We start from the raw sequence: 24,823 nt of genomic DNA, 5'->3' as shown, positions 1-24,823 counted from the left end.
GACAGGAGGAAGGAAGGCTACGGCTACGGCCATTGCTTACAGTACTTATAAACATTTGTTATCATCATTAGTGTTTCCCTGGATATCTAAATCTAGGTTATCCTCGAATGTTATTTAGAATGAATTTTAAAAGCTAAGTGATATTTATTTTTACAATTTAAATTTAGGTAAGTTACAATCATGTAAACCATCTATTTCTATTTGTCACACTTCTTTTAAATTGCTAGGTTAAGTGGAAGAGAAATTTACTAGAACCTATTGTATTCAATTTGACATAGCCCACTTTTTCTGTTGTACACTTTTACCACAGGACATTTTACGTTGTTTACAAGTGAATGGAAATGTTTCTATTAAATTCTATTTATAGATATAATCACGGTAATTGTTGGGCTAAGCCTTAACATTTGAAGTTTTAGTTAGTTAAGTAGCCTAACTTAACTTAAATCCCAACCAAAGTGAGTTATATTGTAATCTACTACCTACGGTAAGGTACGTTAGATTGAATCTTAAATAAATATTTAACAGTATTTACCTCAAAAAGGATCCTCATTCTTATTATTGATAGACTACTAGGTGATAGATTGATAATTAGTCAAAAAGTCCTTTTAAATTAAAACTAAACATTAGGCTATCCTAATTTATTTTTTTATTTTAGGCCCACCTAGAAAGCTTTTGTTGACAAGCCCATTTAACTTAATTTTTTGTCTGCTCTTTGTTCTGTATGTAATAAAACATAAAACGTACATAATCAACTTCCAGTAGCCTACCGTAGTCTATTAAATTAGAAAACCTTGCCCAACAACAGTTCCATGCAAATAATGTCTAATTTCTTGCATGATAGTAAACTGTACGTGCAATAAGCCTATTTGATATGTTGTCATTTATTCATGGGGAAAAACTATTGCTATTCCCTTCTTATATTATGGGCTAGGTATATAAATAGCCTATGCAGAATTTTATTAAACTTTGCTGCCTTCAACTGTTAAAACTTCCTATTCCTACGAAAATACCTGCACAATTTGCTAACTGCTTCAATGAAATTTTTCTAACTAGTCTACATAACTTATAGTCTTTTTTCAAGATTATAAGTTAACTTACCACTAGTTTTAAATTGTGGGAAAACTATGTCCTTAATTTTTTGTACTTTACAGGATATTTTCTTGTCCTGCTTATCAAGTTAATATACTTTATAAGCCGCGTCTCCACCAACCGAACATGTTCGTCAAACAGTCTTCGACAGACATTTGTGAAGTCCGCCAAACATTGTTCAGTTTTGATTTGGTAGAGATGCATTCTCGAACATTATGAGCGTCATGGTGGGGGTAGTGCGGGTACCGGTTGTTGGCTGTTAAAGTTTGCTCCCAAACCGTTCATTTTAGTCGAAATCACGTTTCTCCTCATACAGCTTGTAGCAGTTTTCACTATTTTAGTGACCTTTGTCATTTGCTAATTGCTAGTGATTTTTTTATAAGACCTAGGCTCTAGGTAGTTTTTTTTAAATATTTTTATTGATTGTTAAATCAGTTTCAGTATTGTTAAATGAACAGAAATGAGTGATTCAACAGAGATTGAGTTTAATAACAAACAATTGAGGTAAAGAAGAAATTATAAAGTTTTCTTGCCCAATAAGGAAGGGTGATAAAGAGTGCAACTATGTCTTCTAGGATGGGAACAAGCGAGAAAAAGAGCCGTGGCGGGGGATCATGAGATTTGTCCGTTTATTTTTGCAAACATTGTCCTGCAGAGACGCGGCTATAAAGGCCGCTACACACTAGGACACCCGGTTGCTTATCAACCGGCGATCTGGTTAACGAGCGACTAAGTTGATGATTGAACGTTTTATTGCTGGAGGCCACAGACTAGGATCCCTAGCACATTCAATCAAGGAGGAAATCTAAAATAATTTGGTGGAGATTGATAAGATGTGTTTCGTTCTGGTTCGAGCTTAGTTGCACTTGGGCCTATCTAAGTGTGTACCTAAGTGACAACACCATGCCCACCGACGAAGAGGAATTAGCTGCCAAAGTTATGATTATATTTAATTGTGAGAAGCAGAGAAGGAAGAAATAAATTGTTTATACGGTAAGATTTTGGCCTAAAGGGTGGCTTCAACGTAGAAATAGTTACAGCCACGTCTACGAGCTTTGTGACTTGAAAATCCTCAGGATTTTAAGAACTAAAATCCACAGATGTCAAATGACAGTTTACGTCCTACTTAGCAACCAGTGTTTTTTTAGTGGTATTGCGCATGCCCAAGCCGTATTTGGTTGATCAACTTAGTGGCTGAACCCTTCACACTCTAGTTTTTTGAGAAATCTCATTGCCCGGTGATAAAATGGTTGATCGGAAACCACTAGGTTTCGGTAAATGACTAAAACGAAAACCAAAATGTCGCCTGGCAAACTGCAAATCGCGGTCAATCAAATTGACAGACCCCAACACACACGGCGATATTTGTGCAATTTTGTCGCTCGTCAACCAGATCGCCGGTTGATAAGTGACCGTGTTCCTAGTGTGTAGCGGCCTTAAACGTTTTAAATATAATTCTTAAAATATAAAAAAGTCTCGATAACGAGACCTAAACCAGTCACAGCAAGGTCGAATAACAGGAAACAATGAAAAACCTATCGTATGTTAAAGATGTCTTTTCTCTATTGGCAAACCTATCAAGGCTTTAATTTTGTATATTTTTAACCACTAACTTTCTCCGTTTCAAAGCCATTATTAAGGTTAGCAGGGAAGTATGCAGGTACGAGGACTTGAAAAACTGTGTGGTATGAATTGTGCTAAAACAATCAGAAATTACAGGCTCATGAAGCCTGTAGATTGGAGATGAATATTCCAATTACTACAGACAAGGATGGAAAAAGGATTGTCTTTAGTGTACAGTGATAACACATGGAAATAGCATGGGATTTTAATATACTCAGTTGTTCTCCGGAAGGCTTGGATAAAAGAGACTCCTCTGTAGTATATTTCACCAAAAGACTTTATAAATCTTAGTTTTTATTAAAGCCAAGCAAATTCCTAAAGCTAAAAAAAAAACTGACCGCTTGAAGGTGTTAACCCATTGGCGCTGACTTACGAACGTTATTCGTCTGGCCGCTTCAGGCCCAAAATCCTACTTACAAGCCTAGCTGGTTTTTTTTAAATCTTTTAAGTTTTTTATTTTTTTTTAAGGTTTTTAAATATCTTGCTTCTTGTTTTGCGTATGTAACCATTTATTTTCGGGGATAAAAATGTTGTGTTGCCATGGAAACCAGATATCACCCAAAATGAGCTGTGGTAAGGTAAAACAAACAATGTTTTTCCATATTATTGCTTAAAAGTAAACAACTTGTAATTTTTCTGCGTAGGGAATCAATTGAACTTTATGATAACAGTGTCATTTGGTGTCTGGATTAATCTTGGAATTAATAAATTAAGTTTCCTTTAAAAAAATATTTAAAAAATTTCTATTTTTTATAGTTTAATTTTTTAAATTTTACACTTTGATAATCCAGTTGCAATTTTATTATAAACAAATGGCGAAGAATTATTAATTTACTACCTAAGGTTTTCTTTCTATACCTTAACAATTAGAGTAAAAGTCTACAAATTCAGTAAAATTAATTGCTAACAGAGGGCACTGCGGGCAGCGAATTAATTCCTTCGCTAATGGGTTAAACAGGATGTACAAAATAATTACAGTGCATTAGCTTACACATTCGTACCTTCAGTGCCAAACACGTCAAAACAGTCAAAAACATTTCTCCTCTCGTCAAAGATTTTTTATGACACATTTCCATTCTTAAATTGTTATGGGTCTGTATACAAAAAAGCTACTAACATAATATGCACTACGTTCTTGTATATTTTAAATTATTATTTTAAACATGTCTGTAAATGAAATAGGAAAATTAATTATGACAATCACAATGTAAGAATACTTTGTTTATATACACCTAAACAAAACTACAAAAAAAAAGATTATGTAACTTTGAATCACCAGGTATTTAATACTAATTTAATTTAGCAGTTGAGGGAGACTTAATTCCTAAAAAATGAGTAGGCCTACTTCTTTATTTATGCAAAAAAATATATATATTTGTTTATTTCTTAATCTTCTTAAAATTGGTATGCCTATCTGACACTTTTATTTCATACAATTGATCGAGCTATCATTCTGGAGGACTATGACTAAATATATAACTTATTACAAAAGGCCAGTAAGACCCGCAACCCCAAAAAATATTTCAACTCGAGATTTCCAGACATAATGATATATTTAAACATATCCAATACAACCTTAAATTTAAAATGATCTGAATCTTCTTTTTAAATGGTTTAAAAACGATTCCACCTTGCCTAATGTTTGTTTCATCCCTGGTAGAGTATGAGTATGAGGGGCTCTTGCTAATTTTATGACATTTTCGCAATAAGTAAGGTTATGAAATTGAGTGTGCTATTAAATGAATCATAATATGATGTGTACTTGGTAGCTTGATATGACTTGTTTCTTTAGGGGCAAGTGATCTTAGCAACTACACCGCGCAGGTAAATTCACAATACCTTTTAATTATGGTTTGTTACAGGATAAACATGTCGTTAGCTGAAGACCCAAATGACATTGAAGCTGATGATGAGGCAAGTACCAGTAACTCTTTAATGATCAAGTCAGTTCTGAATGATTTAGATGTTTCATCAGTTGTTAGTCTAATCAGCTGTGGTTTAGGCCTCGTCACTGTCCATTAATGATGTGAACGCAAGAGTTATCTTATGAAACAAAAAAACAGCTGGGTTTAAAAATGAATGCAATATATTCTGAAGTGGTGTTGTGAATAATATTTTCTCCAATTCAGTCACAGTTTTATATATTTACATTTTAAAAATTTGCTAACTTTTTGGACTTGGTGTAATGTTTCAGTTTAAAAATCTTTTTAAAAATCTAACTTTTCTCTGGAGTCTTGCCACTTAGTTTTAAAGCTTGGACATTATCTATAGCTGTGTTCATGTGAAAACCCCAAAGTCCAAAATCTCCTTTAGTCAGCAGCACTCTAAGCCAAAACCGACCAAATCAATTACACAATACACATAACTAGAAAGTAAACAAAAAAATATAGATAAACCTACTCCAACTTGGCCAGTACTCTATAGACCTATACCATAAAAGTAGAAAATAGTACCACTGCTCAAATATTTACAATTTATTTTTGCATATTACTTTTGGGTTCAATATTGTTATGAAGAGTTTTCATGGATCATAGCCAAACATATTTCTGAGATTTATTTTAAGTTTAAAAACACCTTTATTTGTTTACAAATGCAAAACAATGTTTCATACAAACAACAGTTTAGTAATATGTTATAAAACATTTGAAAAAGTGTTGAAAACAGTTATTTTGCTTTTAGTATCATTTAACTGAAAACTTGGATCCTAAACTTTAAATATGTAAAAATACAGTTTATATGGGAGTCCATAACAATAAAGTCCCCATCTATTTGTTTTTAAAACTAACTGGAACTTTTAAATTTTGTATATAATGTAATTTATCTATCTAAAAAAAAAAAAAAACTGTGAATGCAGACAGTGAAGAATTTATCTGCTAACCCAAACCGCACACTTCTAGGTTCTAATCTTGATACCCTTGACCTTACAATAATAGTGCATAATTTTGAAGTCTGTGACCACCCATTTGACCTACTTACTTGGGAGTCCAGTATTTTACTGCCTGTCCAAGGGCATAAGACAGTAGAATTGATTCACACCTTTGCATGAACAAGTTAAATTGAAAAAAATCTGAACTAGATGCAATAAGTACCTTCTACAAAAATATAAATTAATAATTTTGTGAAAATCTCTCATTATTTAGTCTTAGTTATTGACTAAAACGGCAATTTTAAAGATATTTAAAAGTATTTGAAACCTCTTTAAAAATCAGTTGATCAATTGAAGTTGTGTCCTGGAAAACAAATTGACTTTGATTACTATTATTGAAAACATAAGACAGTTACAATTTATATAATCACTGTTGGGATTAATAATTGAGGAAAGCTGCTACCTCAGCTTCAGGGTCAAATACGAAGGTCAGATTAAACTGGAGACAAGATCCTTCTGTTGATGTCTTGGGTGTTAAAATTGCTCCTGTTATTCTGTTAGTGTTGTTTCCCCATCTAACAGGGTTGTCCTAATTATTGTGTACATAACCTGTTTACTTAATCAAGATCCTAATCCTCATGACTATTACATTGAATATTCTAATTTTACGGTTCATGTTTAAACAATTTACTAATATAAGTTAAATAGATAAATTCTATTCATTTTTAAACATATCTGATATTTATATTAAATAATGGCACATTATAATGTTGATACTGAAAAAAATGTAGACACAAACAATTATCTGATGCATCAAACCTGCACTTAGTAAATTTTCAGTTGTGTTTGATTTTTTATCCTAAAAGTTTGAAAATTAAGTGACATTTTTGCTTGCATTCTAATCTAATATGAATAGGCTAATGTGTGGACTTAGTCACAAGTAAATTAGTGTTGGTCACAAGTAAAAAAATGTGTTTTGTTAAATTTTAGAAGTGTGAAATGAAGTAAAGAAACTTGTATTTTCAAGATATAAACAAGCTATACATAAATTACATTTTTAGTTTTTATTCTCCATAATATATAAAAGGAGGCTGTGTGTAATACTTAGAATATCTTATAGTGTTAGGAAATCGGGAGTGCCGATGGAGACCTGTGGGGGTGCCTGCGTTTGAAGGGACTTGACCTGGTCTCCATCGGCATTCCCGTTTTGCTAACACTGTAGTAACCAATAGGTGTAGAATAAGAATGTAAAAGGCTGTGCAAATTTTTTTTATTTTAAAACTTGTTAGATTGGTAAAATATTTTCAAAATTCCAAAATTAAAGTAAACGGGTGAACCAGTAAAGCTACCAGTACACTATCGTCGAACATTCGCCCGAACGTTTCGCCAAATGTTAGGGCCGGATTGCGACCACGAATGTTGACGAATGTGCAGCCCGAACCATCCCGAACTAACCAAGTACACTATCGGCTAACTTCGGCCGAACTGTGTTGAACCCAATATTGCAGCAAAACATTCGCACCAAACGTTTTGCAACATGGACGCTAATGTCGAAGACTATTCTAGAAAATGCTAGAGGAAATTCTATAAACTTCGTTTGGTGTTAGACACTACTTGAATGTATCCTATGTTTCTTACTTCTCTGTGGCTTAATAATTTAAAATTAATGCTTAATTATTATTATTAAAATGTTGGTTTTCTTAAGCGATACTTTATACAGTATATGTATATGTACAATTAAACTATCCCACGGCCACAGAACAGGCTCACTATGGTATAGTTCCAAAAATAACAGTGTTTCCTCATTAGAATACCCCATACTTTATACAATTTATCTCTATAACATCTAGTAGTAAATAATTAAATAACAAAAACTAAAAGTAACTCAAACTACACAACCACTGAAGTAAATACTGTAGAAAGAGAGCGTCCGTTACTACGAATGACAGCGAGTGTGTGCTGGCTATGTTCGTGCCCGTCTGCGCTCGGCATTCGTCCTAGTTCGTCTCCTTTGATTCATGACGGGAGACCGCCAAAAAAGGGAACGCACCCGAACAAGAATGTTGGCGATGCGAACTACCCCGAATGTACACGAGCACACCGAGTACACTATCGCGCTCGTCTTAGTTCGCCTACATTCGGCGATAGTGTACTGCAGGCATAAGAACAACTAGATGGTTGGGTATATACTCCTATTTCCATGATCTGAACAAGTTGGTTTGTTTAATTGAAGTAGATGTTGCTTAAAATGTTTCATCCAAACAATGCGAGACTGCAGCTAAATATTGAACATTTTCAACGGTATTGTGGACATCACCATCATCTCCCACAATCATGTCAAAATCTTGATTACCTATCGTGATCTCGGAAACCTCTTAATCGTCTTTTGATTGTGGCAAAATCCTGAATACCTTCTGCGATTACGTAGAATTTACTACAGTCTCCCGCTGTCACAACATTATCCTGATTGATTACCACGGTCTCAAACCAACTTCTACTTCTTCTTGTTGGACTTATCTTTTAAGATTTCAAATTGTTTGATCTTTATCCTTGTCTTGGTCTTCAAGTATTGTCATTAATTCAGATCAGAGTTGTATCTCTTTAGTTAGCTGTTGCTCGGGTTTATTTGAAATTGCTATTACGGATGTTATTCAATTTAATAGAAATTCTTTCTCTTGTTCTAATCCTTCAATTTTAGGTTCATAACTCATTTCAAGAGAATTATTTTTGTTAAAAGCCTAATGGGCTATTTATAAAAGTTTAAATACCTGCATTCAATAATCCAAACTGCTGCTTGTGGCAACTATAGTTTCGGTTCAGCTAGGAACCATCTTCAGGTGTACAAGGTGTCTTTATTTACCTCCGTATATGAAGGTCAAGTCAAAATCAAATCAAATCAAATTATCTTTATTCACTTTATACATTTTATATACATGGATAGTGTCAAAGCATACAACATTGGATATACAATTTTTATCTAAAAGACCTAACCATAAATTTGACAATTAGTTTAGAACGGACAGCTAATTCTGAATGATTTTAGCTTCTTAAAAAAATTGGGTTTGTTTTGATCTTTTTTTAGTAAGGCAGGCAAACTTCTTATAAATAAATTGCCGATATACGAAGGCTTCATTTTTGAAAGTTTCAGCCGATGATGACTTTTTACAGTAAGATTTTTCCGCCTTGTATTGTATTTATGGGATACTTCAGTGTTTTTATCTTTATAAACATACCGAATAGTTTTAAAAATATACAAACCATATACTTTTTCATAAATAAAAATTTATGAATGAAAAATTTATTAATGAAATTTTTCATAAATTTTCATTTCTTTAAAGTGCTTTTTCACCGACTTCTTATCCTTAAATTTTTCAATAAGTCTAATGGCCTGTTTTTGTAGTTTTAAAACTTTTTTCAAATTTGTTTGTGCTGTCCCACCATAAATTTCGATTCCGTAGCCAATATGACATTCTATAAGCGAGTGGTATATCAATTTTAACAAAGCTTTATAAGAGATAAGCCATTGATCTTAAAACAAACAAGCCTGAATAAATTTTACCAATCAAATATTGAATATGTTCATTCCAATTTAGATGTTCATCAATTATCAAGCCTAAAAATTTGGTTGATTTCACTTGATTGATCGGTTTATTATTTAGAGTAATTTTAGGGATTTGATCTTTTTTTTATCTTATTTGTATGAAAGAGAACAAAATTTGTCTTGTTTGTATTTAGTGTTAAATACAAGAGTTAGTGTTTAGTTTGTTAAGAATTGTTCAAAATTTTTGAGCTCCAATTCAGTAGAATTTTTAATATCAGTAATTGAATTACCCGAAGTTTTAAGATTTATATCATCAGCATATATACTTAATGTACTGGCTGACTCAGTCAATGCATTTGGGAGGTTTTTAATGTAGCATTTAAATAAAATAGGGCCCAAAATAGAACCCTGAGGGACCCCTAGATGGATTTGTAGTAAATCTGATTTTGTCTTCTGTATCCATTTGTTTTTCGATAAATAAGAGAGTTCTACTAATTGATAGCAATCCTCCAAATATGAAGTGAACCATTTATGTGCAACACCCTTAATGCCCATTATCTTAAGCTTGTTTAGCAATACCATATGATCTACATTGTCAAATATAAATTAAATACGGTCGTCATTAAAAATATAAGTACATAAAACACACATGATCACGCACATTGATTGACAAACAATTAACATTTAAAAACTACACGAGATACGAGGACACGAGACAGGTGACGTGACCGGGCTAGTTTAGCATTATGTATCGTCAAATCATGCAGTTCTTGTTTTTATTTATTATTTTCTGTAAGTAGAGCATTACCAACTTCAACATCTATGGTTAAGGATGATTCTAGGTCTTCCTGTTCTTGGTCTTGAAAAAGCTGCATTATTGCATGAAGGTATTCTGTAATGGCTTTGAATTGACATGGAATGGTGGTTTCATGATTTTGAGAACTTAAAGGTGTTTTCTTTTATGGCAAAGCATGAGTTGCATCCCTTGGAGTTTACATTACAGTAATTAATTGCATTTCAATGATTTGTAACCAGCTTTTGAAGTGGTTCTGAAGTCACTGAAAGTTTGACTAGTTCCTCAGGTTCATTAGATTATTGTTGACAAATCTCCTTTCTAATTTTGTAATATTATTTATTTATCAATACAAACCAAACAAACACGGCTTGACAAGTAATTAACAACAAATATCAATAATCAGTTGATTAGAGGATTGCTAATTGCTTGTTAAACTCACATAGAAACTTTTTTTAATTTAGCATGTTTCGTCGTTAAAACAGTGTTTTCTCTATTGAATAACCGATACCTACCATTAGATTTCCAAGTTTTACTTAAGTTACCTCATGCCAATAAAAATTAGATATTTTGTGTACTTATTTCACTACACAATTGTGTAAGTGGAAAACCCATGGGTAATCATTACGTAAACAGGTATGGAATAATTTTGGTATTCCTAGTAGTCCATTATACATCAACAACACTTGGTTGAGGTCCCACTCAGGAATTGGTCAATAATCTTTATGCTAAGCATACCATATTTCAACTGTTTGTATTTTCAAATTGTTTTAACCATCAAATTCAAAATCACTCAAATAGGATTTTTAACTAATCATACCTTACTTGAACTAGTTAACTAACATTTTTGAGACTTGACAATATCAGTTCAGTCACATTTAGGTTCAGTACAAGGAAAATATGACTCCAAAACTGATAAGGTACCTTTGAAATTGGATTTTATCAATTTCATCCTCATAAGATACAAGATAATGATTGGTTAACAAGTGATATAGTCAAGTTCACTCTCATGAAATATACCTTTTATTGCACAAGAGATTATTTTATACATTACCTTATTTACTTTATTTATTTTACATTAATTTATTTTACAGCAAAAACTTTTTGAGACATGGTTATTATTCAAAAGCTTATACACATTTGAGGATAAGATAGAAAAATACAAAGTCAATTGAGTGTAATAAAACACCAATGTTTTAGTACAAAATTTGCTTAATGATTTCAATTTGCTGTAAACACTGTTACTTGAAGTTTGTTTACTTGGTTTAGTGCTGGTTTACTAAATGTCAGCATAATAATAAAAATTAAAGCTGGCCAACAATATTTTTTACAAAATTATATCCATCTTTTATATAGATTATACTAAATTTGTTTGACTTTTATATGTGTGTTTCAGTTTGAAGATGCATACGAAACACAGCCAATGTAAGTAAAAATACAGTTTAATTTGTACATTTTAGATTATTGTTTTTTAGCGAATTTCCCTATAGTCGGTAGCTATTACCATAGGTGGCACGGTAAGTCCTAGGCCCTGTACCGATTTACTCTTTCATTTTAATGTCCCCAGAGGCCAAAAACACCATTAGTTCAAATTTGTATATATATGTATATATATACGTACGTTTTATACGTTCGTGAACACAATAACTTGAGTAATTTTTGTCCTATTCTGATGGAATTTGGTTTAAAGGTGTAAGGCGGGATAAACTTGAATGAGTTCGCGAAACAGCATGAACGGACCATGGGAACGGGGTTTTACAGGAGGTTTTATAAGGTATAAATTGGTTTTTCTCATTTTTGACCCTCAAAACACAAAATTTCCCAATATCTCTCTCGACCTTTTTAAAGAGCTAAAAAAAAAAAAAAAAAAAAAAAAAAATAGTATATCAAATTGTTTTTGTTCGGTTATTGATAACGGAGAAAATTCTAAAAAATTTAAATTTAATATTCCCACGTTATTCTTATGGAGAATATTGTAAAATGTTGTAGTTTGCTTGTTTATGGATATATTGTGATCTATTTATTTATTTTATACTAAGCTATTAATATTTTACTAAAAACACACCTTATTCGTTTCATTGTAGCAGCAAACCTAGATACTCGTTAAACCTAATGTTATTTAAATAGATTTTATTGAAAATCAATTCAGACAAATAGAAATTCGCTCAGTCGGCAGGTTTGCTGCGGCGGGGGTATTTGTATTTAAGACGCAGTAAATCCTTAACAATACTCCTATAATTAGTAATTAAGACTTAAAACTTAATTACCGGTACTTGTTCTTGTTAATGGTGTACATTTATGATTTAAAACTGAATTGTGTTTGACCTAAACAACAAGAGGTTGGAGAAAGTAAGGTAATGTACAATATACACCAACAATTTTATTTTATTTACTTTCTGCATATCTATCAGCAACTTTGATATAAAATGTAGATTCTCCAATAACTCTTTGTAAATAAAATTGTTCAACAAATGTAAATTTTGGCTTTCTATTTTATCTCTGATTTACGCATTTAATTTTGTCCTCTAGCCAAAAGTATCATTGGCCAAATCTGGCCTTGACATATTGACTTTTCTTTAAAGTAAGATGTTTTCAATATCATATCAAGGCCATTTGTTTGATGGGATAACATTGACATGGAATAAACAAGAATGATAGCAGGCCGATTTTGAACACACCTAGTAATTCAAAGTTTCGTTGATAGAACTCTCTATTCAAATTCAATTCAAAAGGACACAGGTGAACTTATAGATTCATTCGTGTCATAACAGGAAACTATACTTCCTGTTGGCACAGTAGCTTCGGTGTTTAGTTAGAGCAGTAATTGTCATCCGTTACCAGTGTTTGCTCGTTGTAAAAGCTAAAAGCCCAGGTGTTTTAAAGGCATCTCTGTAACTTATCGGTCAAACAAAAAAAGGCTTGGATAAGAACTGATTTTTCAATGATACCCATTCATCATTATATATACTGATATGAAACGCCAAAATTGTAAATTTATCTTGTTCCTAGACATCAATTTTTTCTGCCAAACACGACATCAAAGATGCAGCTGCTTGACAAGGCATCATACAAAGTAACAAAAGGAACCTTTCATCTTTAAAACAAATTAACGTCATTCCCAATAAATCAAACCCATTTAATAATTTAAAACTCTTGATAGTTCAAATTTGTTTGCTTCACCTTCCAATTTCAAATTATTGTTTTCATAAAAATTTTGACTTTGAGTTTCGGGTGAAAATATATGTTAGGTCTGAATCCAAAAGAGAGGTTTTCGAAGCGATGTCTGTATGTGTTTAGATGTATGTTTGTGGATGTGTACACAGCTACAGACTATACCTGTGGTCCGATTTTGATGAAATTTGGTGTCAGGGTACCAAATAATATCATCTCCAAATTTTTTGATATGAAATTTTAATGGTGATTTTATCTTAAAACCAATAAAACAACTCAAAGCAGAACGTTTTTAAACTTTCTGCATCGAACTTGGTAAAATCCCAAAATTTTCTGCAAATATGCCCAAGTTGCATGTAAATGAACCCATGTGTGATAGTTTTGGATTTTGGGAATAAACAAGTTTTCAAATCGGTTTGAAAATGCCACTACATTAACCACCAAACCAAGCGTTTTGGTATTACATTAAATCGTTTTGGTAATTCAGTTATTCTATGCGTTCTTCCTCACGATAGATGCACTGGATATTGACGTCCCAGCTTTCGTTTATATAATGCATGACGTTTTGTAGTGTTACTGTTTGCAGAATGGAGAATTTTTCTGCAGAAAATAAAGTTGTCGACTTTCTATAAAAATATTTTCTGCAAAAAAATGTTATTAAATTGTTATGTCACATTTTCTACAGAAACTTATACAGGTTTAGTGTAAGAAAACCAAAATACCCCCGCCGCAGCAAACCTGTCGTCTAAGCGAATTTCCATTTGGCCGAATTGATTTTCAATTGATCTATTTAAATAACATTAGGTTTAACGAGTACCTAGGTTTGCTGCTACAAGGAAACTAATAAAGTAGTGTGTTTTTAGTAAAATATTGATAGCTTACTATCAAATAAATAAATTTGCCAAGTTTGATCAAAATATATCCATAAACAAGCAAACTACAACATTTTACAATATTCTCCATAAGAATAACATGGGAATTTTAAATTTACCATTTTTTTAGTTTTCTCCGTAACCAATAACCGTACAAAAACACTTTAATATACCGTACTGAATTGTTTGTTTTTTTAAGCTCTTTAATAAGGTTTAGAGAAAAATTGGGAAATTTTGTGTTTTGAGGGTAAAAAGTGAGAAAAACCAATTTTTACCCCATAAAACCCCCCATAAAACCCTGTTCCCATGGACCGATCATGCTGGATCGCGAACTCATTCAAGTTTATCCCGCCTTACACCTTCAAACCAAATTTCATCAAAATCGGATAAAAATTACTCAAGTTATCGTGTTCACGGACACATATATATATATATAAATCTATATATATATATACATATATAAAAATTTGAACGAATGGTGTTTTTGGCCTCTGGGGACATTAAAATGAAAAAGTAATTCGGTCCCGGGCCTAAGTCTTACCATGAGACCTACGGTAATAGCTACTTCCCTATAGGGAAATTCGCTAAAACCAAAAAATTATGAAAAACAACCAGTTGGGCAGGCTGGGCTTTCTGCAGCCCTCCTCGTCTTTCTGCAACAATGTCGCACTGGCACCTGTAGTTCTGCTTTGGGGATAAAACAACGGATAATTGGATTGAAAATACGGCTCAAATGTTTTTGATTAAAAATTAGTATGTTATATTACTTTTATCCCTAAGCAAGCTCAAATTAATTAATTAAATAATTTTTCTTCGGAACCTGTTAGCAAATGTCCCATATAAGGAATAAGCTGTTTTTAGGCTCATATCATTTCATAGTAATTTGGTTTCTCATTGAAATACTTAGTTTTAAGATTTAAAAATAAAAATTATAGTTGCATCAGAATAGACTATGTATAATTGAAGGTAATTAAACCCTAAGTACCTCAAATCAAAGTGGGGTCATCAATTGACGAGGGATTAATAAAAAGACTGATTGGAGAGGAATCTCAATCAGTGCTAGCGAGATGGCAGAAGCCCAGGTAGTGGAAGATGATTCGGTATCTGATATTGAAGATGTTATTGAGTGAGTAAATACATACATTTCCATATAAAAGTATAGTGTACTTATAGCATAGTTCCCACAGTGTTGTAACCAAGGTTTGGGTTTTCAAATGGTCTTGAACATTTATAGCAAAACTTTAATAAACTAAGTATGTAACATAGATAACAAGAGTAGGGTTTTATGGATTTTTGTTGAGATGGCAGATTCAGCTGAATGGGAAAGAGTTTACAATGGCAGAATAATCATACAAACATAACTGTATACACTAATAATGTAATTTTTGTGTGTAGAGTTAATTCAATTGTGCCAGCATAAACTCCTTCTCAATCAGGTAAACCTGATAATCCAACAATAATCCTTCAGAAGATTGGTTTCATCAGTGAAATCAAAAATGCCATAGATATGGATTTGGTGATTTAAACATAGTCTAACTTTTAAAATTATTATTTAAGGCCTATTAAATTGTAATACCAGATTTAAATATTTTAAGACAGAATATATTAAAAAAGAAATATCTCAATAACACCAAAATATTCATGTATCTTATCCGTCACTTCTGATTTTGAAAGTTACAACCATACGAAAAATACCAGTTTTCTATTCTTTTGGCACATAATATCATTGTCATGACAATGAAATTGTCCTCCCTTAAGGTGTTTACTCACTAGTAAGGTCTCCCCAGCCCCAATCCTGTTGTTGCGTCAGGTGTTACGCAATTTGATGAATATGTGTCTTTTTCCCTCACTAAAACAAAAGTGTTGTGTAAACTTACTTTTATTGTTAGTTTTGAGGATTTATTAAACGTTTTATTTTTAGAAAATATAGTTTTTGTTTTACTGAAAAATTTCTTAACATTACAACAATTTAAAATTGTATTTTTTATTCCTGCCAGTTCAATTCAGTTTCCTAGAAATATTTTAACTAACAACCATGGTCAATGGAGAATTATTTTAAAAGACATTTTATCTACATTTTTGACACAGTTAATATTAGATTGACTTGGCTTACAACTTGACACAACTTTGACATCTGATGGCTTCTGTAGAGTAGTGGGATCTTTCAATGCATTCCACTCTTCTTTGTAGTCACCTCTTTCATCTTTCTTGGAGAAATTAAAGGAGAAGAGTTGTGTCAAAGAGGTTGTAGTTTACGATTCTATTGAAGTTATTGCTGTTAAATGTAGTAATCGGGCTACACTGGGACGGTGGCGTAGTCCTGTAATCCAGCTACTAGGAGGTAACGAATTGTGGATATTTATAGGCATGCACTGTGGATGCGATACTCCCTGGTGTGGATTAACATCCGCATTAGTGAGTACTACGACTATCCGCCGTACTATCCTGATAATTAGACCAATTCGTTAATTACAAGGCAAAAATGTGGTTCGGATTCCACCATAAACTGAAGGTCCCTTAGTTGCCATTGGCTGTATGGGCTATTAATTAACAGCTGTGTCTAAGGAACAAGTCAGCCTTAATCACTAACAAGACTACAAGATCGTGCCACTTATCCTACACTCATCTCCATTCATACTTGGCTTAAAATACCTACTTTCGTATGGTCGCCATTTCAAAGTAAAGTATTAAAGTATACACTCTCCTCTCCAAAGCAGTACACCAATCATGTCACTTAAACTCATCAACACGTTCATGCCACCTCAAGCCATCAATCAACCCGTTGTCCAATAGCACTTACCGGTACGTGAATGTTGTTTCTTGACCTGGTTCAGTTTTACTAGATTATATTTTTTTAGCTCATACTGCAGACAAATTGACAATACATTTGATTGCAGGCCTAGCTCCATGGATCTGGAAACAGCCATGCAAGAGTCTAAGGTGGCTGTCCATCTTTTTTTCAACAACAAATTTGATGAAGCATGGGAAATGCTTAGACCTTGGTAAGGAAAAAATCATGTAAACTTCTTTTCAAATAGTGCTAAACTGCATTTGGCAAAATATTCAGTTTAATTGTTTTCTCTGAAGTCAGAAAATAATCTTTCCAAATTTGTTTTTTAATGCTGACTAGCAGTCTGGAAATGTTCTATGCAAATTCAAACAGTAACTAGTTTATTGTTTATCTTTTTTTATGAGCTTAAACCATAGATATTTATATTCAAATTTACTTGTTGTATCACAACTTGCACTACAGGCCTATATTATCTGTGATTACTTGTTACTTGTGTACAAATAATTGTAACTGTTGCAGGGTTGGCTCGAGTGTTTACCATACAGTTGGGAATGCAGTTTTCCATTTCCTAGAAGCGGTTCTTACACTGGAAGTGGTAAGTATCAGTTTATTGGATAAGGCAATTTTATGTGTTGTGTTGGTTATTCCTGTACTTCAAAAGATCAGTGGTTGTGTTGTGTGTTATTTATCAACCCATAAAACATCAAGTGTTAGTCTTCTAGAACACTAAATGAGTCTCAGTCGTAACAATCATAATTAGAGTTGCTGATGGACACAGTATTCTTGGAAGTGATATAATTCCTTGAAGTTAGAATATCCCTTGAAATTGATACTGTGCAGTATTCATAGAGAGTCTATTGAAAACTTAATTATAGATTTGATTAGTTTTACTAAGACAATGGCGTAACAACAATTTTTGGTGTTTCGGTTTATAGTCATTGCAATATTTCTAGATTAGTAGTTACTATTCCCCTTGAAGAAATAATTATTTGAACCCTTTGCGGATGAATGGCGAGTACAGGTCGCCGCCCCCTATTTTCCCGACTGCTCAAAAATGACGAGCTATACTCACAAAAAAATCTAAAATCAAAAAGTTATCTTTGCGGTCGAATGTGAGTATAGGTTGCCAAGCGCCATTTTCTCGACTGCTCAAATGGCAAACCATACTCGCCAAAAAATGGAAAAAAAAAAATTAACCTCAAAGGGTTAATATGATAGCTAGCATTATATTTTATAATCTTAAATCATATTGCAAATATTTGCTTTTTTTAAATTGCTAATATTTTTTTTTATATGTTAAAACTGTCCAATGATCAGTCTATGACACATTACAAAAACGTCAAATATATTTGTTGCATATTTTACTATTATAAAAAGGAAATAATACACTTTGATCTTAGCCAACAGGCCGTAGGTCATGATGCAATAGCTTTATCCTGGTATTGCTGATTCAACATTGGAATATTGAACATGGAACATATTTCTTAACACCGACAAATATATAAGACATTTAGGACATTGTACAATACTGTGTAGGCTAAATATATTGAATTTACAAATAAATGAGAGTACTTAAGAAATATCAATTGTACTTTAATGGCTTCCAGATCAGCCTATTAACTATACACCCTTATATCTCTTGTCATCTTTACTTTAGTTTAAGAAAAAAGGATTATATACCTAAGGCTTCATCGACTTATTCTGAACTTAGTTTTTTATTAAATAACATATTTCAGGACAGTATAACAAAAGCATCAGCAGCCTTAAAACAAAGCATACAGCTGTGCAACTTTTACAGAAGAAGACATACGTTTTCCGAGTCATTTGGAAAAATGGTGAAAAAACAAAACTATGATCATTACACACCAGGTAATTGATAAATGAATCTTAATCACTTAAGTTGAAGGTATGTGTTAAAAAAAGTGTCAAACTGTTTTGTACATTTGTATTTTATCGTTTAGTTTATTTTTACTATTCTTTGTAAACTCTTTAATGTGCTTATGAAAAAAACTAAAATTATTTTATGTTTAGTCAAAAAATCTTTAAAAAATCAATAAAAGTATTTTTCATTTAAATTGTAATGTATATACTAAGTATTTATTTGTCCTAGTTACACATAAATATATTTTAAACATATCATAGTCTAGTATAGAGTTCATAGCATTTATTGATTTCCCAAAGGCATACATAAGGAAAATAATTATAAATGAAAATACAATATAGATATTTCCAAAGCTAGCAATAAATAACAATAACAGATATTTAACAATGATAAATAATTTTCCTTTGTAACAACAGAACTGATATTTCTGCAATGTGTTTTTTGTTGATTTTAAAGGATTGACCCTGGTCACTTTGCCACAGATTTTCTAATTACAATTGTTGGTAACCAGTTCCATATGTTTTATGGTAGAAATAATAACCATTGGACTTAACACATTCGCTGCGGCCCGTCAATGGCAGGTGGCGCAGCGTCAGACAAACCCGATGATGGCCGGGCGATTGGCTTTCAAATATTTCGGTCTGACAAATAGCAAATAATGTGCGGTGATGTACTGCGTTACGACGAGAGTCAAGGCCACAATAAAAAAAACAGGCCGTAATGCTTGTCAAGCATGCCGTCACGATAGAAGACGGCAATGACGTAATGTTTGCCGTTGGTGATCAGCTGCTTGTTTTAATCTTTCCTTGGAAAATAAATAAATAAATACCTACGTCATTGCCGTCTTCTATCGTTGCGTCACGCTTGACGAGCATTACGGCCTGATTTTTTAGTGTGGCCTTGCGAGAGTTGACGTAGTTCGCTAAAAAACCCTCAAATAGCAGCACTGCTTGGAACGTAGCCGGTCCCATTGTATTGCCAATTGGAGGGAGAAAAACAGGACAACAAGTTGATGTCTAAGCTTGTCAGATGGGGATTTTACAGGGAAATTTACTACCTGTAGAATTACACTAAATGATATTCAAAATATAAAAGAACCATTTTATTGAATTCTTAAACACATCAAACTAAGCAGAATATTTACTAACAAACTTAATAATAATAAATCAGCTGATGTATTAATTACTTATACATTTAACTATCTAACACTTTTCCCCTCTTTCTTTTTACACGGATTCAACAGCTCCCATTCTTTGTCTCATCTGGTCCGCATGTTTCCTTTTTATGACACCTCCACAAAGTACATCATATGAGTACAGTCCATTTTTATTTTTCACCATTCCAGCTGACCAACCATTCCCATGTTCATTCTTAATCCACACATCTTCTCCTTCTTCAAAAGTTCGAAATTTTTTGCTGCCTCTCTCTTGTTCTTTCCAAAGCTTCATCTCCATCTTTTTCCTAAGATTAGGTTTCATATTGTCAAAGATTGTTGGTAGTCTACGACCGAGAAACAATTCTGCCGGAGTCCTACCAGTTGTTTTCTGAGGCGAGTTTCTGTAGCTAAAAAGAACATTTTGAAGAGCTAGCATTCCATCTCCAACATCCTGCTTTGTTGTGTAGAACCGTCTTTTCAAAGTACGAATTAGTCTTTCCACAAGTCCATTACTTTTAGGATGGTAAGGAGTTGTTTTTATGTGGTTGATAGAATTTTTCTCAAAAAATGTTTCCATTTCCTTTGATACAAATTGAGGTCCATTGTCTGTCACAATTTCACTTGGTATTCCATATCGACTAAACCAAGATCTCAATCGTTGAATGATTGTTGAAGAGTTTGTTGTCTTGAGACAGTCCACTTCTGCCCACTTTGACAAAGCATCAATACCTACCAACCACATAGATCCGTTGACTGGCCCTGCCAGATCAATGTGTACCCTTTCCCAAACTCTATCAGGTACATTCCAAGGATATAATGGTACTTCTTCCACATTATCTCGATTCTCTTGACAAGATGTGCACCTCTTGATATAAACTTCGATATCTTTATCCATGTTGGGCCACCATACATAGTGTCGTGCTACAGACCTCATTGATACAATACCAGGATGTCCTGTGTGCAATATCTTCAGAACATCAGTTCTCATGCATTCTGGAACTACAATTCTTCCAAACCACAATAATATGTCATCTTCAACACTCAATTCATCTTTCCTCTGTTTATATGACTTCAACATTTCAGGAACAACAGGGGGCCATGTATTTCTCAATACAAAGTTTTTTGCCATTTTAATTGCTTTATCTGTAAATGAATTTTGTTTCAAGAGGTCATAAGACATGATAGAGTTAACCTTATCAACATTCAAAAAACCAATGTGAGCCTCCTCAGGTTGATCATCTTCAATCGGAAGTCTTGATAGAACATCAGCACACACATTATCTTCTCCTTTTCTGTACTCTATGTCATAGTTGTATTGATTCAACTGGAGAGCCCACCTCACTAAACGGCTATTTACAACTTTTGGGAGATCTCGCATATTTCCAAATATCCGTTGTAGAGGTTTGTGGTCGGTTACTAAAGTAAACTTCCGACCATATACATATTGATGAAATTTCCTGAGTCCAAACATAATAGCTAGCGCTTCTCTGTCGATATTTGAATATTGTTTTTCAGCGGGCAATAGTGTACGACTGGCAAAAGCAATTGGTCTTTCTAGTCCATCTTCATATCTGTGCATTAGTACACTTCCCAATCCATTTTCTGATGCATCACAGACCATTACCAATGGTCTCATTTCTTCGTATGGTACTACTGTGTCTTTACTTGATAGAATTTCTTTTACTCTTTTAAATGTCCCCTCTTCTTGTTCGGACCATTTCCATTGTGATTTAGTCCCAGTCAGCTTATGGAGATCACTGCAAATGGCATGAAGTCCCGGAATGAATCGTTCATAGTAGTTAATAGAACCTAAAAATGATCGGAGTTCCTTGACATTAGTAGGTGACCGTGCTTCTCGAATGGCTTTTATTTTTTCTTCAGTAGGATGTATTCCACTCCGGTCGATTGTATGTCCCAAGTAAGTCACTGACTCTTCAAAAAATTTGCATTTACTAGACTTTGCTTTTATACCAGCTTCTTTCATTCGTTTCAAAACCTCTCTCAAATTTCGTAAATGCTCGTTCTTATTCCTTCCAATTATTATAATATCGTCCAGAAGAACTCCAACCTGTGGTATCCCAGCTAAGAGTCTTTCCATATATCTTTGGAAAATACCTGGACTAGATGATATCCCAAAAGGTAAACGTTTGTATTTATAGTAACCACTATGCGTTGCTATTACTAAATACTTTCGGTGTTCTTCTGCAACCTCCATTTGTAGGTATGCATCTCGTAGATCTATCTTGGAAAACTCTTGTCCGCCTGCAACTTTGTTTGTTAGTTCCTCAAATGTCGGAATAATTGCATTTTCTGGGACCAAATTTTGATTCAAAGTGACTCGGAAATCTCCACAAATTCTTATTGAACCATCATTCTTCTCTACATTAACTGTTGGGGTAGCCCAGGGAATAGGTGTAGCAGCAGGATCTACCTCTTCAATGATATCCTCATTTACAAGTCTTGTAAGTTCATTCTCAATTCGTTTTTTCAAGGGAAACGGAACCCTGCACGCTGAAAAATGTTGAGGGTTTGCATCTTCTCGAACGTGAATTTGTGCTTTATAACCCTTGATTTTCCCATGTCCTTCAGAGAACACATCTTCAAATTCTTTTAGTACTTCCTTAACCCTCACATCATCCATCTTATATTGATTATGATTCTGCTTACATTTTACTTTACTAATAGTAACATCAGGAGGGAGGTTCATATTACAGGCTAATATCCATGGTAAACCAAACAGCGGTTTCTCATTTCCATTTACTACTGCTACTTTTAATCTACGTGTCTCATCACCTACTGAAACATTGACATAACATTCACCAAGTATATCTAAAATATTGTTTCCATATGCCACGTATTTTGAATTAGTCTTATCAAGTCTTGGTGAACCAATTTTCTCCCAAAGAGGCTTACCTATCATTTAGGCCCAAGCTCCAGAGTCAAATTCCATGTTTGTAGCTACCTTATTTAACTTTAAATGAATACGTGCCTTACAAATATGTCTTCTTTCCTTTTTAACATCGTTTATCCTCATGTCATGTGAGTCCGATTCAGATTCTTCATCTTCTGACTTTTCATGCAAATTATTCACTCGTTTTTGTCGACATACCTTTGCAAAATGTCCTATTTTTTTACAATTCAAACACTTTTGTTGATAGGCTGGACATTTACCAAATTCATGCTTTGTTCCACATCTACTACATGGATGATTTGTCTTTTCATTGTATTTCACTTCTCTTTTAAACTCCTTATTGTTTCTTCTTACTTGTGATACTTCCAACTCTTTATCATTATTCTTGAATATCTCATGACGAGCTCTTTCCATTGAAGTGGCCAGTTCAAAAACATCTTCAGATGTTAACTTGTCACCATTTTCTTTTACCCCATCAGGCCATCGTTGTCTAATTTCTACTTCAAACTCTGGAAAGTTTATACCTCCAGCAAATCTATCTCTTATTCTTTCATCAAACTTGTTCTCATACTTACAAAAATCTGCTAAATTTTTCAAACGTATTACAAATTCTGAAAGACTTTCACTATTTTCTCTGATACTTTTTTCAAATTCCATTCTAGCGGAAAATATAGTTTTACTAGCTTTGTATACTGACCTGAAACCATTAACTAGTTCTGCCCACGTAGCCTGATGTACTTTTAAAGGCAGCAGAAAGTTTGAAACTTTTCTTAATGGTGCAGGACCCACATAGGCAAGCAAAAGATCCCTTCGAGCATCCTCTGCTCTCTGAGAATCTTCTCCCAATCCTTTTACCTTGCATAACAATAGAAAATGTGCTTCATAATCATCCCACCTACTAGACTCATCATAGCTTTGACATTTGAACTTCTCTATCTTTGATTGTAATGCGTCTTCTTTAGTTTCATACTTATCTTCTTCATTGAAATAACTATTTCTTCTTTTGGTTCGTTTACTCATCGTCGCCAATGTAGAATTACACTAAATGATATTCAAAATATAAAAGAACCATTTTATTGAGTTCTTAAACACATCAAACTAAGCAGAATATTTACTAACAAACTTAATAATAATAAATCAGCTGATGTATTAATTACTTATACATTTAACTATCTAACACTACCAACCTACACTACAATTATAGACTGGTATTAGAGACACAATACTAACGTGTACCAAGTCCAATTGTGATAGATCCTGAGCCATACTAACTGGGCAAACAATGCATTGTGCGCTGTGTCCTCGGTGACGCAGCCGCCTCGCACCACGGCACGCTATGCGTCACCGGGGACACAGCCGCAGCGAATGTGTTAAAAAGTTTATTGTTACTGTATTACCAACTGAGAAGGAGTTGGGACTGGTCGTATTTACCCAAATATGAGAAAAGGATTTGTGTAGAATGAAGTGAGGTGCCTTGTTTAGCTGTAACTGACCAAGAACAGCTGTTTCTTTATTGAGAAACATTTTATTAATAGCCCAAAATTCAAGGATAGCTAGGTCTGTTTCAAACCACCAAAAACTTTGGACCTTTCTCAGAATCGAACCTTTAATTATTAGGTTAGGTTAGGTTAGGCATTGTAACCTACCCAGCTATGATATATGACAGGTTAAACTTGAACAATTTCTTCTTTGGTCTGGTTCGTTGTGGTTGACTTGTGAAATGTTGTAACTGTATTTCAGAGGCAATACATGCAGAGTTGTGCTATGCTGAGTCTCTATTACTGAAATCCATGCTGACATTCATTGAAGACGAGTCCTTAGTTAACTTTCTTAAGGGTAGTTTAAAAATCCGTTCCTGTTATAATTCGTACAAGTAAGTACATTTTAGAGTATTGTAAAACTATTTGAATTGCTCAATGTTTTACATTCAGACTGTCCCAAAAGTCCCATACCGGTATTTATCGTTTATTTATTATATTTACCGGGTATGATAGCTATTTAAAGATTTCTTGAAACTGCTATTTTGAATCTTTAAACAACTGCCATTTTTTACTCAGTTGTTATTTTGAGCTAAAATTTGTGGCATTGTATTCTACTAATAAAGCCCCTTATTTTGATGTGCATATCG

General features: G+C 33.4%; 1 protein-coding gene across 2 annotated transcripts in view; it reads left to right on the top strand.

Annotated features, from left to right (window-relative positions):
- Positions 1–24,823, top strand: part of LOC128998733 (tetratricopeptide repeat protein 39B-like) — a 42,634-nt gene continuing 17,811 nt past the window's right edge. Inside the window, exons 1-7 of one of the 2 annotated variants that reach the window (XM_054425057.1) lie at positions 1–167; positions 4,575–4,626; positions 11,309–11,337; positions 16,853–16,957; positions 17,266–17,341; positions 18,483–18,615; positions 24,436–24,568. In XM_054425057.1, coding sequence (XP_054281032.1) covers positions 4,582–4,626; positions 11,309–11,337; positions 16,853–16,957; positions 17,266–17,341; positions 18,483–18,615; positions 24,436–24,568 — 521 coding nt within the window. In that variant the 5' untranslated portion in view covers positions 1–167; positions 4,575–4,581. Of the gene's footprint in view, positions 168–4,574; positions 4,627–11,308; positions 11,338–15,023; positions 15,082–16,852; positions 16,958–17,265; positions 17,342–18,482; positions 18,616–24,435; positions 24,569–24,823 lie in introns of those variants that run through there. The other variant, XM_054425058.1, reaches the window with a different exon arrangement.

This window comes from Macrosteles quadrilineatus, unplaced genomic scaffold (assembly GCF_028750875.1).
Source record: "Macrosteles quadrilineatus isolate MER2022 unplaced genomic scaffold, UCM_ALF_1.0 Scaffold_7__1_contigs__length_78375512, whole genome shotgun sequence".
In the NCBI taxonomy this organism is placed as follows: domain Eukaryota; kingdom Metazoa; phylum Arthropoda; class Insecta; order Hemiptera; family Cicadellidae; genus Macrosteles; species Macrosteles quadrilineatus.
Note: the sequence above shows the minus strand (reverse complement) of the source record. Positions and strands in the feature narration are given on the sequence as shown.